This window comes from Chroicocephalus ridibundus, chromosome 4 (genome assembly GCF_963924245.1).
Source record: "Chroicocephalus ridibundus chromosome 4, bChrRid1.1, whole genome shotgun sequence".
NCBI lineage: Eukaryota > Metazoa > Chordata > Aves > Charadriiformes > Laridae > Chroicocephalus > Chroicocephalus ridibundus.
The window spans coordinates 56,330,107-56,348,553 of NC_086287.1; the positions used below are offsets into that span (position 1 = coordinate 56,330,107).

At 36.2% G+C, this 18,447-nt stretch overlaps 1 protein-coding gene across 6 annotated transcripts in view; it reads right to left on the reverse strand.

Annotated features, from left to right (window-relative positions):
• Window positions 1–1,425: 1,425 nt before the first annotated feature.
• ATG2B (autophagy related 2B) overlaps window positions 1,426–18,447 on the reverse strand; it is a 52,752-nt gene continuing 35,730 nt past the window's right edge. For 4 of the 6 annotated variants that reach the window (XM_063332789.1, XM_063332786.1, XM_063332790.1 and 1 more), the window contains exons 31-42: window positions 17,309–17,535; window positions 16,501–16,609; window positions 14,088–14,282; window positions 13,412–13,513; window positions 11,762–11,840; window positions 10,879–11,083; window positions 9,816–9,885; window positions 8,765–8,847; window positions 8,187–8,308; window positions 7,858–8,012; window positions 6,703–6,852; window positions 1,426–5,898 (exon numbers count right to left, since the gene is read on the reverse strand). In XM_063332789.1, coding sequence (XP_063188859.1) covers window positions 5,668–5,898; window positions 6,703–6,852; window positions 7,858–8,012; window positions 8,187–8,308; window positions 8,765–8,847; window positions 9,816–9,885; window positions 10,879–11,083; window positions 11,762–11,840; window positions 13,412–13,513; window positions 14,088–14,282; window positions 16,501–16,609; window positions 17,309–17,535 — 1,728 coding nt within the window. In that variant the 3' untranslated portion in view covers window positions 1,426–5,667. The remainder of the gene's footprint in view (window positions 5,899–6,702; window positions 6,853–7,857; window positions 8,013–8,186; window positions 8,309–8,764; window positions 8,848–9,815; window positions 9,886–10,878; window positions 11,084–11,761; window positions 11,841–13,411; window positions 13,514–14,087; window positions 14,283–16,500; window positions 16,610–17,308; window positions 17,536–18,447) is intronic. The other 2 variants (XM_063332791.1, XM_063332787.1) reach the window with 1 other exon arrangement.

Sequence of the window (18,447 nt, forward strand, 5' to 3'; positions counted from 1 at the left end):
TGCTCCAGGTTGGCGTGTCATACTCGTGGTTTTCCATAAATTCTCAGTTAGCTGGAGGGTCACAGGCGGCGGAGTCTTGGTCTCCTCTGCTCTCGGGACTAAGCTGGAGGAGTCAGGAGCATCCTTGGTACGCAAGGTCGCATCACAAAGGGAAACAGAACTTCTTTGGCACCTTCCTTGGGTTGTGATTCCAGCTTGTGCCATCCTCTATCATCTCCCTGGGGCTCATCTGAGCAAAATGAAGCCGAGAATTCTGGCCATGCAAATACAAGCTCGAATTACGGCAGACTTTAAATCAGAGGACCACAAACACTTACTAGTAGTTTCTATATAATTGTTTTCTTACAAGTGACAGATGACTCTCAAAAATCCAGGGAAGCACGGGCTGCAAATCAGAGGAGTTCACAACTTCACCACTTTTGATCTATGAAAGAAAGCACTGGGAACAAGTGAAATAAAGTCCTCTAATTTTTCATACTTTCCTGGGATGACCAGTGACTAATTCCAAGCTGTTCCCTATTGCTGCTCTGTGGTACAACATTTCCCCTCAGCACAGCAGTCGTTCAAATATCCTTGATCACTTTTATCAACAATGTTTAGAAAACTGAGAATAAATTTGTCCACCTTATTTGCAAACAAAAAAACCCAAATCACTTTCTCATTCTGCTCATACAGAAGCTCCTTAAATAAAGAAAAAAAAAAAATTAAGAGTTCTTAAATAAAAATACTGAAATCGGAAGTTAATCCATATGAGGTCTCGCTTATAAAAAGGGTGAGGAGGAGCTGCACCAGGTGGGAGTCAGCTTCCTTCATACACGAAGGGTCACCATTTCACAGAATAGTTACCCAGGCATCATCAGGTGACCTTTGTTAATTATTTTTTTTCCCTAAGCTACGAGAACATTACAAAACACAGTAGACCATTATTCACACCCGCGATCCATGTGTCTCATCATTCAGGGATGCAGTATTTAATACTACCCAGTTCTCAGCCTCCTGAGATCTCTTTTCAGACACTTGTAACTAACCGCCTGGGAAGCGGGCATCATACAGGCATCCTGAATACATGTAATTATTTTGCATTCTTTACAGGGTTTGGAAGCTAATGAAGGTTTAAAATCTCTACTGTGGAGGTAAGAAATACATACTTAGTAATTAAATGTGGCAACAGGAGACCTAGTACGATGTGCAACTTTGTTGATGCACAACAGAGATGGGTTAAAGCCCTATGGGCCAAGTTGATTTACTTCCTAGCTTTTGACCTCCGTGCAATTTTAAAACATTATTATTTATTTTGTTTCCAGTATAAAATATCTTTTATTTTCTTGAAATACAGCTGTATAGCTAGGTGGGTAAAAAGCTTTAACTGTTATTGTGGGAGACTGTTTTCTATATTAGCTATACTCATAGGTAGAGAAAACCAACTCAAGGAACAAATTAAGATATTTATTTATGTATTGTTACAAATCTGGTTTTTTTTTTTCCATTAAACATATTGAACAGGACAACCTATTTGCACTCAGGCTTTTCAGCACTTTAATAAGCTAAAATATACACTTTTGGTGCCATATAAGTTATGGTCAAAAATAATTCTCAAAGACATACTGAGGGGACAAGAACTTTAAGCAAAATAACTCAAGTTGAAATAGTCAATTCCCTTCAACAGTGGTTTCTATTTCATGAGATTATATTCTTTACACTAGCAAACTATATACAAATAATACCACAAAACTACTATAAATGCAAAAATGTAAAAAATATACACATATACACAAATTGCTGTGTTTCTGTCTGGGCTACCTTACTATTAAGAAATCCAGTACAAACGCATGATTCGTATTTACGTACTTAAGGTGTAGTATCTAATTAACTGTAAACAAGATTCAGCACGTGGAGCAACTTAAAACAGTTGTCAGAAGCTTAAATCATGAGGCCTGGAGACCGAGAGAACTAATACCCACACTGTTTCTGACAACGCTTCTGTTGCTGCGAGATTTAGGATATTGAAGAGATTTAGAAGTATTTAACTATTCTAAACAAATTCTTGGATGTCACTGTTTTACAAAATGCATACATTTCCATATTTAAAGTAAAAATCAGTATCACATTTGCAGGTGCATGGATCACGTTGAGTGCCTTGCTCATAACCATTTAACAGCTTTTTGGTTAATTTAGAAACCTTTCTCGGCATCTCAATTAAGCAACTGTAAATGAAAGCAAGCAATGGATGTTCACAATCAAACGCTTAACGAGAAAATAAAATCAGACACATCCCTTAAGCACAAATGAACTCACTGGTGACTGACCTGATGCTTCTCATTAGGCAAGTACGCACAGGGCAGGCTGCATCGCTGAAAAGCTGCGGTAATTAGGGACAGTCAACAGATACTGCAAAGAAAATGGAAGCTGCCTTGGCATGGATGTGATGATTTGTTGCTCCCAGCCACTGCTAAGATTCGTATGAAGCATGGGGATTGTTTCTTCAAGACGACGGCTGGGGTTTTTTTTAGGTACTTCCCAGGCACTCATCAGTGTGTTATCTGAAGTGCCGGGATGCTTGAGAAAAGCCAGGGTGAGAGTTGTGTCCATCAGGACTGTATAAGACCAAGTAAGAGCAGTAGCAGCGTTAGTCACTTTGACATCAGAGAATTTCAACATCAGACATAGACTGTGCCAGTTTACACCCACTATAAACATGAAAAAAGTGCTAGTATCTATAGCAACTGATTTCAGTGGAAAACTGAAGTACAGCAATATTTTTGCAGATCTCCTCGTGCTAGCACAGAATACAGTAATGTATCCGCAGGCTTCCATTTCCAGGAAACACGTCCAGAGTCAAATCTCATTTTGTGTATTATTACTTTTTTTAAGTGCTTGAAAACTCCTAGAGTATGAGCAGAGCATTTGATGAATCCTTTCTCATACACGATATAAACTTCTTGATTTAAAACACAAACCGCTCCATACAAGACACATTTTGAAAACAAAGTCCTAACGTAAAGACTATTTTGGTGAGTTTTGTGGGTTTTTTAAACATTTCAAACACTGCAAGATCATGTTATAACTGACAAACAATGCAGGATATACATCCAAAAATTAAGAAACTGCTTGTAAAAATAAAACGTCAGAAAAAATTTACATAAATTTCACTGAAAAGGCTCAATAAAGTGCAAGCAGTAAATGCAAGGGTTTACAGAGTGAAAAGTGAAGTTTAATAAATTTGTACAGTCTGTATTGCTGACAGAGAGACACTCTATAAAAATGTTTTACCTTGACAGCTTGCCCTCATATAAAAATATATTCTAATTGCATTGCAGTACAACCAGATCATGACAGAACTGAAAACGTAATGAACACTGAAATGCCACACTCCTTTTCAGCAATGTCAAAAAGGAAGGAAATATGTAGATTTATAATACTATAATATACTCCAATTAACTGGACAAACTGGACCGGCCAAAATTATGTAGTATGGTAATTGCAAATGAAAATGATGCATTGCTACTTACTTGCTCATCGCCACTTCTTGATGAAGGCACTCAGGAGGTGCCAAACTGCCAACATGGAAATCATTCCTGTGCAAAATGCTCAAGCTTCAAGCTCTCAGTAAAGCAGAGCTCTCTAATTACCGAACAGAAGTATGAACTGCAGCAAGTTTTTTTTACATCAGAAAATATTTCATGTCATTAAATCTGCAGGTATTTGTCCTCTCACAAGCATCTCCTCCTCCTTACAGCAAGTCATTTAATTGAAATAACGAGGTGCTGAAAGCGTACCACAACTTAGGTGATTCCAGTGAAGGAAAACAAAACTTTGTAGTATCACCTGCCACCCAATGCAAGAATTTGTTTGTAACTGGAGTTTTGTTTTACGAAAAATAATAAAGCAGACTGCAGAAGCCTTCCCAGCAGAGGGGACATTTTCAAATCATCTACCCTCCAGCCGGATTCTTTGGTGTTCAGGAATAGCTTAGTATAATATCAGGAGGAACAAGCAGTAAGTATTTTCCGTCACACACTCCTTTTTCTCCTGTAAGGCCCATTAGCCAAGTTTTTCCTACTGGCAGGTATTAAATAAGAGGAGGGAAACTACTTCGCCATCATCCTTAGAGACTGAAGTCTGATCAAGAGCACCTGATGTCCCTCTTTCAGTGGAGGTTCTCCACACAGCATATTTGCAGGATTTCCATTTATGACAAGCACAGGACTATGACAAGCTTACATTCTGGCTACTCATCCAAAGTGTTATGCTGTCAAAATTCAAAATGAGTATTTTTCTACTCAGAGTAGTCTTTACTTGTTATCCTCCAGTTTTTGCTAATGCCAGGAAAAAAAATTTATTCCCGCACAGCTAGTGCTGAGATTTTCAACTGCCCAGAAATGGCACGATGTCAGTTATTTAATAAAGCTCTGTGGAGACCCTGGTCACCTATTAAACAGTAAATAGCGTCAGTACTAATTTTGATTTTTGAAGTTTTTTTGTCTTTTTTTTTCTTTTTTAAATCCTCTCACCCAACCCCAGTTCAAATTAAATGACCCCAAATACTCACTGTCAAATAACTGACGATGCACAATTTAAATTAAAAATACCTTGTGAGAGCAGCAACTATGCAACAATAGGAACTTTAAATAAAAGCAGATTATTAAAATAAAGTCTGTATAGAATTTAACTATGAAATTATGAAATAATTTGTTTTTACTTTACTTAGGATTTCTCATTCTTACAAAGAACTGTTGGACACAACGATATTTAACTGCTGTTTTCCTGACGAATAGTTATTTTTAGCATTGTAATTAGTGTAACAGAAGACAAGTGTTTTTACATATAACAAGTAGTTTAAACAAATTTAAGAGACTTTTCTGTAGGATCATCATCAAATGATGCTCTCTTCAATAATTTGTGTAAGCCTCTAAACCACATAAAGGATAATGCACATTACATTTTATTCACACTATAAAAAAAGCACAATATACAGGCCATATCCTTTAAAGTGCAACACAACAGAACATTTCTGCAACATTCAGGTTCTTCAAAGACCCACAAAAGTAGGTATTTAATATTTAGGAACAAATCCTGTTCATAGGTGTATCAACACTGAATCTAAATTCTGAACGGTTATCAAGCTTGCCCTTGCTGTAAGTGCCACGCTAAAAGCGATGCTTATGACCACTAAGCGGTATTATCTTATCTGCTTCCGTATTACATAGCTTTCATGTCTCATGTCCAAAATGAAAGCTTTTATCCTTTAGTCAGTGAAGAGCATCTGCAGAGCCCTTTATTGAAGGCAGTTCTTTGATTATGCTCAGAGAACATCTTTAAAATATACTTAGTTTCACCATACAGGCTACTGCTTCAGATGTTAAATCTGCCAAGAAAAATAACGGCAAACGGAATAGAGCAAGCATGTCTCTGAGTTGGCAGCGCATGCTTCGCTATGTTTGGCACTATCTACCAAAAGGATTGGTAACACACAGTATAAGCAAGTACCAATTTGCTTTCCACTTCATAAATATTTTTGGTTGGATGTTTTGTAAATAATAGTTGAAAACCTCATTTGTTCCTGAGATGAGCATGACAAAACAAAATGAGCTCCATCTAAAGCTGCCAACGGGACAATCTTCTGCATTTCCAGTCTTGCTACCTGCCTGCTGAGACAGCTTTATAATCTCAGTCCTCCCCAAGGCGCCACTTCTGAGACTCTTCTTGACGCACGTCTGGCCTGATCTGGTTTCTCATTCCACCGAGAACATTTGAGGTTGCTTCTGTCGCAACAATGAAAGGTTTCACCACAGTCGGTGGAATCTGGCGGAGGACTCCTCCTACTGCTCCAGTTACTCCTCTGTTTTCATGCTCACGAGCAGCAGTCTCATAGATGGTTTGGGCTGTGTCCGTGATCCCCTTTGAGAAATTAACAGAGATTAGTTACACTGAAAGAGTAACCTTTCCTAATTTTAAGGGAAACTTTAACTGCTCAGCATTTGTCGTCTTTGTGATTTGTGTTATAACCGTAGTACAACTATACTGATACAAACATGATTTAGTTCTTCTCATGAGGCTTAGAACAACACTACTATGAACTTACAGGTGAAAATATTTCATTTAACTTCTGGTGGCACTTCTTGTGTATAAGGGAAGAAGCTGTGGGGTGCTGTAAGCTATTCAGAAATGACAGATTTCACTGAAAACTCCCCAGTTGAGACCTACCTTCCTAGACACAATATCAGGTGCAACTAACCGAATGTACAATACAAAAAGTAAAATAAAAACAGGTCAGCATTCTTATTTTTAATACACTGTTGTGCTAAAGAGAGCTTTCACTTGTTTTAAATCCAGCATTATGCTCAAAGTCTAGCAATCTCAGAATTAACAGCAACTGGGGTCGACAGGGGGCAGAGAAGGGAAGGATGGATGACTCGGGGCAGGAAATCCAGTTTACATATCTCAGAATAACAGTAAACCCTCACAACTGCAGAATACTGAAGTCCTATTCACACTTATCTGTGTAATACCTTAGTTTATTTCTGCTTCTCTGATTTTTCCATGCAAGGCTTCTGTTGGTTTAGGATTAGTGATGAAGACAGTCTTGTTCAAAACTTAAATCCCCTTCTTCATTTGGTCAGCTTAAACTAACACTGATATTTTATTTGCTGTCTTAGGAAACAATTCTTAAGTTTGGTTAAGGATAATTACTTTTGCACTCACCTCTTTTACTACACTGTATGCTTTGGCTACACCTTCCCGTAGGTCTACTGGCTGATGAGCTAAACGATGGCGAGGGAATCGTTTGATCTTTTTTGCTTCGATAAAGGTAGGCCCTGGTGATACCATGTCATATGCAGTTTCTGCAGCTGCCTAAAGACCAGAAGCAAATGCAAAATATGGAAGTAGTCTTACAGCATCTGATCACAAATTTCAACTACTAACAGGGTGACATAATCGAAATAAAAGAATTTTAATTCCACAAATAATATTCATTTACATCAGATTAAGGTTTTGTACAAGAACCTCTGAAATGGTGCAGCTGTAACTATACATTAAGTTCCGTAATGAAAGAATGAACGTTGTAGGTTTTGGTAGGGTTCCCCCCTCATTTGCCATTCCTCTGATCTGCACAAAAAGCTCAAGATAGAAACCGAAACATTTGATCAATGGTATGTTTTTCTTACAAACACACAAGCATGCATGTAATTCCACTCACGAATAATATCACTGGTTTTTTTACTATATATGTTCAAGCTTAGTCACATCTACAATTTTTGCAAAATTAGGTGGTAAAAGTTCATTTTCGCTATGTATTTTACATTAAGGAACATAAATTTATTAACACTTTAATCCAAGATTACTTTAGGGTTAAATCCAGAAAGCTTTATAGACTTTGTGTACATCAACACAATTAGTATTAGTTTTGAGGCAGTTTTTTTGTTTGGGTTTTGTTCGGTTTTTTTGTTTGTTTGTTTTTTAAATATGCACAGATAAGCTGACATTTTATAAAAAGTTAGCAATCTATTATTGGAAAAATACGCAAAGAACTCATCTTTCTCAACATCAGTGATTTTTCAGTGCCACTGAGTATTTTAGTATTAAACTGTACGTTGCAATACATTAAAGACATCAAGAAACGCCTAACAGCTTGGGTGTTCAGCAATATTGTAACACAGTTTTCTAAACATTGCATTTGATGTCACCTCACAGACTGCTGCAAGCTTTGCCCAGTCTCTGCTTTCTAATTTATACAGCTGCCCTTTTAAGACACACTCCCAACCTCAAGTATACAGCATTAAGGTATTAGCTTAATACAGAGCACCCACTAGCAACACTTCGTATTTTATATCTATCTCCAGAAGTAATACACCATACCTGTATAGTCTGAACCATCCTGTTTGTCAGCTCCAGTGCTGCCATTGCAGTGGAAGTACCAAAAGAAGCCGCTCCTCTTTGAAAGCCTCTTACAATACGGCCATCCTTTCGGTACTGCTCTATTGGTAACCACACCAAGTCTTTCAGACCTTGGACTGAAAACAAAGACAGAACACCACAGTTAGAAAGTTCTCTTAGATAAGCAGAATGCCTTGAGAGGAAGTGAAAACAAGCGTCAACATTGGTTGTGGGTGTTTTTTTGTTGAGCTCTGTTTGTCTGTTTGTTTGAAACAACTGCCATGTGTGTCTGAAGAGAAATAAGAACTTACCTAACTGCACTAGAGAATGCATAGGGCCTACTCCTCCCAAAATTCCTGGTAGCTGGTTTTTCTTTATATCATTAAGCCATTCGCTGATGGCATAGGAGAACAACTTATCCACACCTAATAAACTGAAGTAAATAAAATTATTAATATTTTTTAAAAAACAAATGCATTATTCATTGAAGTAAACAAAGATGTCATTCAAACAAAAGGAAAGCTGTTGTCAAGTGTCATCTTTTGTTGCTGTTGGCCAACCCAAGGGTTTCATGTGTATATGCTTCATAAAACAGAAGTTCAAGACTGCATAATCACATCCAGTTCCATGTAAACATACAATTAAAATTAAGAGAGTTTAGCACCAAAACTAGCACATATATTAAATACTATCCTGAAAAAAGATGTTTTGCTTGAATGCTATATATTTGACAAAAACTAGAATCAAGAAATATACGTAGTCAAAAAGCGTCTTGGACTTCAGAAATAGATCTTATCAGAGAATTTGCTTTTTGCTTGCTACATTCAATTTTTCACCATAAACTTATTCATTTTGCAATACCAATGTTAATCTACAATTCAATACTTACCCATGTCTGTAACAAAGTCTCTTCAGCTTTAATTCTGAGCAGTTTAACTGAGCAAGTCCAATGAGAATCCCAGCAAGCGTCCCCTGTAAATGAAGTATTTTGTTACCACAAGAGTTTATTCATCCTGTACAATCTGTAGGTGAGAAATAATTTCATCATCTCAACTCCTATTACAGGTATTTCTGTCTAAAAACTGATTCTCCCCCAGTCTCCCAAATGCTACTTGTTACAGTGCTAGGAATTATGTCACATGAAAACTTGCAAAAGACGGAAACTGGCTTAATCAGCTACTCTAAGAAAAACATCTGGATACAAGAGGGCTTCTTCAGAAATATTAAGATATAACAAATTGTGTAAATATAGCTCTGGCATTAGTGTGTTCCAGGCATTCTAAAGCTGCCATTTCATGTTTTGATTTCTTTGGCAGCAAATTCAAGAAGTTCCTGCTTTTACTTGTCCATATTTTCTTACTAATTTGCCATGACAGAGTACAGATCTGGTTGTGCAAACCGGATTTTGAGGTCTACTCCGTAAACTCAGTATGAAAATCAATACATATTTTAAAAAGAACTATGAGCATTTTTTTCATCTGTATTAGATTCTGCCATTGCCACTGAAGCCCATACATTACAAGACTGCAAGGGAAGTAAACAAGGGGTGGGGGGAGGGAAGACGATACTGTATCCTGGCATTAACAAGGAAGTAAATAAATTACACAATTCTAGCATCAGATAGTAGTCTCATCCTTTGATGGGCACCACAACTGTGTACAAAGATTTCTAGCCAGTCACTGAGTTGATAAATGAATGTGACTTTCAAGTCTCGTTTTGAGTTAACGTTAACTGGAGGATCCACCCACTTGTTTTCAAATTAAGAGTGAAACAAGGTTAAGCTTTATTGAAACTAAGAAAAAAAAAAAAAAAGTTCTACATTTACCAAGTTCACAGCAGTAATGAGCAGGGAGCATAACAATGTAACCCAGCTCATGGGGAAAAAAAACCCAAAACAAACATCACTTTTTTGTTCTACAGCGTCAGCATTACACACAAACCTGATCCATTGATACGTGTTTGCCGTGGTAATCAAGCCGTATTGGAACTTCTGATGTAAAACGAAATTCTCTGGGATATACAAAGGAAATTTTACAGTGAGAAACATGAAAAGGAAATAAAATCATCCTTCCAAAAAGACACCCATTGTTTCCCAACTTCCTAGGATAGGATGCCATACCCTTTTCTGTAACCCATAAATTCTCTAGTTACTGTGTTAGTACAAAGTACTACGGCAAATTCAGTTTCTCTTCGTTTATTAAGATCTTGTCAAGGTTAGCATTTATAAGAAATTTATAAATAAAATAAAATATTTAAATTAAATTTATAATAAGTTTAACAGTCTGCAAAAGCGCTACTAATCCTGCAGGTGTGTACCTTCCCTCAATATTCACAGCATGAATTTCAGTTACAAAAAAGAAAAAACATGGCTAATGATGGTTCTGTGGGCAAAATTTAGCCCTGCAGCTGGAACTTATTAAAAAATTCTGTTGGTGATGTATGTGATGGAATAGAACCACCGTCATTCTCTCATAATTTGGCTCTGCACTGCTTACCACAGTACACATCTGTTGTTAGAGGCACTTATGATCTGAATACACAGGACAAATCTTCTGCAAAACAAGCTGCAATTTTTATAATCACTTTCCAGTCAGAACTACATTAGAGTTTCTCTTGTGATATCTTAATCTTGTACCTCTCCCATGATATCCTTTTCCTTTACATACCCCCATCTCTGGTTTTATTAGATCTAATTTACATTGTTAGATATAAGAGTACAAAGACTGTTCTTTATATGTAAAACATCTCATTACTGGTTCTGTACATGCCAGAGCTTTAATTAATTTTATTTTCTTGCGCATAGCAGTGAGCATAAGTTAATAAAAAAAAAAAAAAATCACATCAGTTACCGTCCAGTGATCAAAACAAATATACTTGATTTCCACAATTGGTCAATAAACAAACAAAAAAAATGCACCTTGTCAAAATGTCTGAACAGTTTACCATCAAACTTTCTTAAAGCATTCAACAGAACAGATGCATGTCACTGGAAATTTTGTTTACCTGAAAAATACTGGCTGATCACTGTATGATGTTACTTCTTGTGAGAAATGATGATCATCTCCATTAACAACATCCACAGAATCAATGCTACCATTTTCATTCGCTTGCTTGGGTGACGAGAAAGAAATGACTGGACTTGGGTCCTTAAGGCTGCTGACATGCCTGGGCAAACTACACGTAACTTCAGCACCAGGAGACTTTTTCACTGAAGATAAGAAGTTATATACAATAAAATTGACTCATATTTTTCCCATCGATTACAAAAAGATCGTGTTTATACAATTACCGTGTTCTTAGTAAGCTCTAATGCTTATTAATAGGAATTACTAACAGGACATAATTTAGATTCTCAATATATTAGATTTTCAATATATACTAGTTTTTGCATCAGATGGTGTAGTTAATTAGAAGTACTGCTTTAACTGTATACATACACTGTAATGCTTATTTATAATCTTGAACTCTGTTCCCTTCTCTAGGGGTTACACAACTTCAAGCTATTAGACAGACATACTCTTTTGTGCAAGAGGTATTAAATAATTTTGTTTGGAAAATTGATAAAAAATTGTTTTATCTAATAACAACTCCTAATATTATATACACAGTCCTCATTTTTTTCAGAAGTTCTTATTAAATATGCTCCAATTTTGGTGAAAACTTTTATACTATGGAGATCCCAGGTGTTGAAAACCTTTGTTGGTATTTATAAAATATAAAACTAAAATACCCAAAGTTTCTGTGTTCTAACAAATTAGTTACTAATGTTGGGGTTTGGTCACTAATTCTTTTACAAACATCAGATTCACATGTGAATTTATAGACATATACACATATTAAAGGAGAAAGATGAAGCACTTTCACATTAGGTTTTTGAAAAGTATACCTTCAGGATCTGGAGTAACTAAGAGTTCTACTTCTGTAGAGAGGCTAGTGAAAAAATCCTTCAGGAAAAACAAGGCATCCTAATGTAAAAAATAAAATATAATTAAGTTAAAAAAAAAGATAAATACACAATACTCTAACTATTATCTACTATTCCAGCTCTTTATTCCTATTTGGATATGAATCAAAATATATTTCTTCTTTCTGATCCTTTAAAAAGTGCAGAAACCACATATAAATCTAGGAAAGAAACCAGAAAGACCCTCTTGGTCATTGTCCTCTGCTACATATAATGTGATTTCATAACCTGTCTAGCTCTGTCTTAAAACTCCAGGGCTGTTTTCATCATCTCTACTCTCATTTTAGAGACTATTCCAGAACCCAAGCGTTTTAATCCGTATAAACTTTTCTCTGATTTCCAATAAAAGGGTACTCAAGTATACTTTATATTCGTCTCTAATACTGCAAATGGCAGACCAATTATTCCAGATCAGATCTCGCCACTGCTTCATTAGAAGTCATTAATATCACTGCTGTTAATGTCTTGTCAGTCAGATGCATCACACTGGTGCCTTGTTCATGTTATAATGACATCTGGACTTTCTTTTCCTTTTTTTTTGTTTCCAACTGATAAGCAGACAGCTTAAGTAATTCTAACAGGAATTTCTAACGTGACCGCATGCAGCCCTGTGCTTCCAACCCAGCTGTGGTTAATTTTGCAGAAGTTGTAAAGGTGATTTTTGTTTATGGTACAAAAGATAAAAGACTTAGAAAAGTAATCAGAGGGAACATATTTCCTCACTAGATGGCAGTATGTCCATGCCATTTTTCTATACACAATAATTACAAACTATACAGAGTTCCATTTTTCCAATAGTAAAATGAAAACCTAGTCTCTAACGTGTACTGAGGGAAACAGAAGGCAAGTATGGAACTCCTAATTGTGCTCTTGAAAAAACCCATATCTCTCCGCAGATGACAAATTAAGCAAGAAATGTCTCAAAGAGTAATAACTGCACTTTAAACGTGAATGCACAAACATACATAGCTTCCTTACTGGTGCAGAAAAAAACCCCAACTGTTTCTCATGAAAAATATGTTGCACAAAGGCTTGCTAAAGAAAGTAAAACAATTTCTCCCATTTCTGTTCTTCATGCCACTGCAGTTGAAAGCAAGACCATAGCGTCCAGAGCATAGAAGCAGACCTCAAGTGCTCTTGACAAAATTCTGGATTAATGATTAACTTTTTTCAATTAAAAACACCAAACCTACTTCATGAACAAACAAAGCAAGATCATTCAAGAATAAGCATATGCTTTTCAAAACAATAGAGATCATCAGAACTCTCAGGAGGTAAACTGGTATTATTGAATACAAAGCCAGGTCTACAGATATTCTTAGTTTTTAAATTTAAAAAAAAAAAAAAAGCTAGTCTCTGTAATAGCTGGAGCAGAAGGAAAGTTCTAACATGGATATAAACAGAGCAGCAGAGATCCAAAGACATGTGTGACTGATCATAAATAAAAGAGGTATCAAACCAAGAAAACAACCCCATAAAACGTCTATGATGGTTACAGGTATGTGGTAAAAAAAGACAGTATCATTAAATAAATAAAAGTTTGTTTCATTTTTTTACATTGGCATAACCAACCTGGTCAATATTGAGGCGAAGCGGCATTAGTGAAACACGTAAACAACATTCCTGTGGGGATCTACCAGACTCTGGACGGACATGTAATGCTTTAACTGTTAACTGAGAAAAAGCAACAAGATAAATAAAAGTAGTAACATTCACAATTTTTAAGTCTCAGAACGCTAGCTAGAAAAACATTTATTACAAAACCTCTATACTAATCTGATTCCACTTACCAATTATAAAGCCAGTGTTGAATAAATAACTTATGGATTTTATAAAAAAGAAAATTAAAGTAAGAAAACCTAAAAAACCCACATTCATAAATCCTTTATAGAATCAGTAAGACTACAGTATATCACTAACCTACAACTCTGCAAGTGTAAGTGAACAGTCTAATCATACTCATACAAGCAGATGTTAGTTCAAAAACAAAATCTGAAGGTTACCAACGTAGTCCTGCACATCTACTTTTTTTAAACTGACAAAATCTCACAAACATTAATACCTGACATACTAATATTCAAAATTACTTTGAAATTAGTTTTAATATCCACAAGCAGTTGAGCAAATAACTATCAACAAGTTCTATTACTCCAGCGTTCCTTCTGCAAGATTAAGAAATGTATACAATCTCCACAATGATAGTCCAACCACTGTAATTATAATGAATTGACGGATTCCACAAACATACCATATTTGAATGCGCTTTTCTGGGCATCTCCTTACTGCAGTAGAGATAGAGAAATTTATTCATCTGTGATGTAGCTAAACGATCTCTAATCTCCAGGTCTTGAACAATAAAAACCTGCCGTGACACTGGCTGCTCCAACAGACTGGATTCACCTTCTGCACCACCTGGAGGGTATACCTCATGCTGGAATTTCACCTTTTAAAAAAGCAAAGAAAGCCAGCATAATCAGCTTCTGTGAAAAACAACATTTAACAATAGAAGAGAAGGCTCCGGGGAGACCTTATAGCAGCCTTCCAGTACCTAAAGGGGGCCTACAGGAAAGCTGGGGAGGCACTCTTGATCAGGGAGCGTAGAGATAGAATGAGGGGTAATGGTTTTAAACAGGAACAGGGGAGATTTAGATTAGATATTAGGAAGGTGAGGCACTGGAACAGGCTGCCCAGGGAAGCTGTGGAAGCCCCATCTCTGGAAGTGTTCAAGATCAGGCTGGATGGGGCTTTGAGTGACCTGGTATAGTGGGAAGGTCCCTGCCCATGGCAGGGGGGCTGGAACTGGATGATATTCAGGGTCCCTTCCAACTCTAACCATTCTATGATTCTAATATTACTTAAAATAAAAAAAAAAAACCACACAACAAAAAAAAAAACCCAAAACCCCAAAAAACCAACAACCAACCAAAAAAGCCCATACCACACATAAGAAATTTAAAAGCTATCTACTATTTCAAATTTACAGAAATAATACTAGGATTTCTGAGAACTATTCAGATTTTTGCACATCTAGCAGTAGAAATCTTCTAATTCCTAGTTGTGTACATGTTCATGCAAATTTGAGCCAAAACAAAGAGTCAGTGTAAAGCAAAGAGCAAGTTTTGCTTTTTGTTTTAGTATGACTCTGCTTTTTCTTCTCAATCCTGACATCTTTCTTACATCATGTTGAAACCTGTACCGGGCAATCTTGCAGTTCTTGGATCCTACGGCTTCTACGCTTAGGAAAGTAAGGTTTTTTCCCCCTATCAACAGACTTCTCACATAGCTTCTTCCAGTCTCAGTTTCCTTTTTCTTTACTCACTTTAGCCCATAGAAACTCTGATCCATTACCTTTCTTAAACTCTAAAGAATTCTGAATTCCCTCCTTTTTCTCATCTCTCGATATAATTCTCATTTTCAATCAAAGACCTGTGGTTACCTACAAATCGTTCCCTGTCTCAATGACCCCCACCGCATCCTTGCCTGCAATGTAGTGAAGCAGAGGGACACATCGCAAGCTGAACAGTGGCCTCTACTGCCCGGATACTGATACAGTAAGAAACACTGCATTTAAGGGCCCTGTATTCAAGATACACGTGATAATGAACATTTTCAGTGTTGAAGAGAAAAATAAATGTTTATCATAAATACTGCTCAGAAACTTTATGTTTTTGACACTCTTCTCCTTAATTTCTTGTTTAAGCATTATTAAGTTTTGTACCAAGTTAGGGATACAAGTCGGGCGGGGGGGGGAGTAATTATGCCTAAGCACTAACACCAACTCATTAAATACTGGCAAATTAGGAGAGATGGCTATACTTCTACATAGGAAGTTTTCCATGAGAAATATTAAATGCTTCCTTTTTTTTTTATTGCAACGTCATGGTTATTTTAGAAAAGCCTAAAATAACTATCAAACATTTCTGGCAAGTTTGAAGTGATAATGAGACGAATTTTAAGCTCTAGAAATGCACACAGATGCATTTAGTTTTATGTAGTATCTTTCACGTTTATAGAAATGTTTGAGAAAACCTTATTTTAAAAAGGTTTTGTTATTGATCCATTTAACATGAAGTTTGGTTAATTCCTTGCCAATATTCTTCACAGCACCAGAATCAAGCATCGAGTTTCCATGTGAGAGCTAAGCACAAGCTTAAAAACCAAGAAAACATACTTGTGCCTGAAGGGTGCTAAATATGTTAGGGGAAATAGAGGAATGATGACGTGATATAACTGGATGTTATTTAATATCCAGTTATCATCAACTGATACACCGAATGTCTCAACAGCTCTACATCGCGGTTGTTTTGCTAGAACATATAATTTCATAACAGGTATATCAATTCAGAGCAGAACTGAAGACAGAAAAACTGAACCGCAGTTGTAAAACGTGGCTATAAATAAAAACTTTAGGAATATTATAATAAGTATCCTTCATCTTTAGAAACATGTTTGTTCAGCAAGTAAACAATACTGTGCTAGAAGAACAAATACATTTTTTGTTGAACAAATTCTAAATTCATCGCCTTCAAAGTGATTGCTTAGTTGTAGATACTAATGGAAGAAATCCTACTGAATTCTAAAGGAAAGCTGTTATCAAAAGGATATAACGTGTAGAGATATTCACACACGCAGTCATGGCTGAAGCCATTTCTGTCATTCACCTTGCTTAACTGTATTTCCATTAGGAAGTCTGGGTTTCTTCCTCTTCCCCCACTTGCTGTAGTCCGCCCATGTCTCGTTGGTGTATGAGATGGAGAACTATGGGGACTTCTGGGGAAATTAAAAAGAAAAATACACTTTCGCAGGTTAAACTTAAAGCTATCTCACTGTTAATCTAAAAGCATGTATGTTTCACTGGATACAGCTTAGTAGTATTTTAATGGTTTCAAGAGAAAAATGTTAGGAAATACAAAAAAATATTGGAAGCTGTGTTACTATTAACCAAATAAATACTTTCTTTTTATTGTTGAAGTCATGCATACTTAGCAGAATGCTACGTGTATGCTTCCCACCAAATTAACATTCATAAAGCATCTCCTTAATTTTGGGTGCAGTAATATTACTCACTCTTCAGTTTACATGACATCCTGAAACCCAGACTCCAGCTACCATAGCAATAGTCTCTTATGCTCCTTAAGCCCCAATCACTTTAGGAAAATTTAACTTCCAATATAACCCTTAAAAACAAACCCCATCCCTCCCATCCCCCCAGAAAACACCAAGACCAAACCCAGCTTGTCCAGGTTAAGACACAGGAAAATCAGAACACTGGTGTGTGGAATAGGAAGATTCTAGATGATCTTTAAAGTCCCTTCCAATCCAAACCATTCTATGGCTGATTCCTTGTGAGGAGGGAGCAAAGCAGCAAGTGAGAGGGACTTGAGATTGAATAGTGAGATTAACCTCAAATCAAAGGCAAACTTAGTATTTTTAAATGTTCTAATCTACAGAAATACATCAAACACTTACATGAAACTTTTAGCTGGAGATGTTGGTGGTGCAGTCCCAAAATCCCTTCCACCATAAAGATGCCAAATAAGAGAGATTTCCTTTACAACATAGCGTACCAGAGGAACAGGAAAATGAAGAGGAGCTTTGCTTGTGTCTGTTTTTTTAATAGGTTGGCTGAAATGATTTTCCTTTATGATAATTGCATCATCAACCATTATTTTTATTACTGGTTCTTCCTCTTTTTCCTAATTAAAAAAAAAAGAGTATATAGCATTGAGAAGGTGAAATCTGCTTTCTTTACTGAGATGTCTAATTATTTTCTATGAAAAGGAAAGGAATAGAGGAACTATTCTGCACTGTCTTCTAAAGCTTATACAACACAGGCTTGTTTTAGGAATGATTCTTATAAAGTAATTTAAAAACAAAAGCACATAAAAATAAACTAGAAGCTGAGTAGTTAAAAAAATATTCTCATCCAAACTGTAAACAAAACAAGCATTGACAACAAGCAAAAAAACATGGAAGAGGCCAGGCTACCGTATTAGCACTTTTGGAAACAAACAAGCTCGAAGGTAACTGGGCAAATACAACTTCTAATTAGGGATCCATAACTGCTTCTGTCTATTAAGAATATAACCAGAGATACTATGAAAAACATGAACACAAGCTGTTTTCAAAAAGTTTGAGTATAGTTTCCTAAGTCTTCTAATGCAGTGGACAGACAGTAGTGTAAAATTACACACAAGCTTTTCTCTGAGGTTTGGCAAGGATCTTAGACCCATAAAAGCATTGAAAGCTTAGACTACGAGAGAAATGAATAAAAGATCAGAAGATGTGCAAAGCTGCTATTATGATAACTACTGTATTTTGCTTAAAACATTTTTTTCCTAACTATGCCATTACTGTAAGTCAAAATGGCCATGATAAAACATGACTAAAATTTAGGAAAACTGCCAATATCGTTTAATGTAATATTCGGATCAGAGAACAATTACATACTGCTGAGATATAGAAAAATCATATATATTTGAAAATACTTGCATCCATTCCTAACAGTAACAATGCATTAAGTCCTTTCAAATGTAAACATTATTTTTCTGCTAGTCTGCCCACTGATAAAAGTATCATTAAGCAATCACAAAAAGCTATGAAGTCTA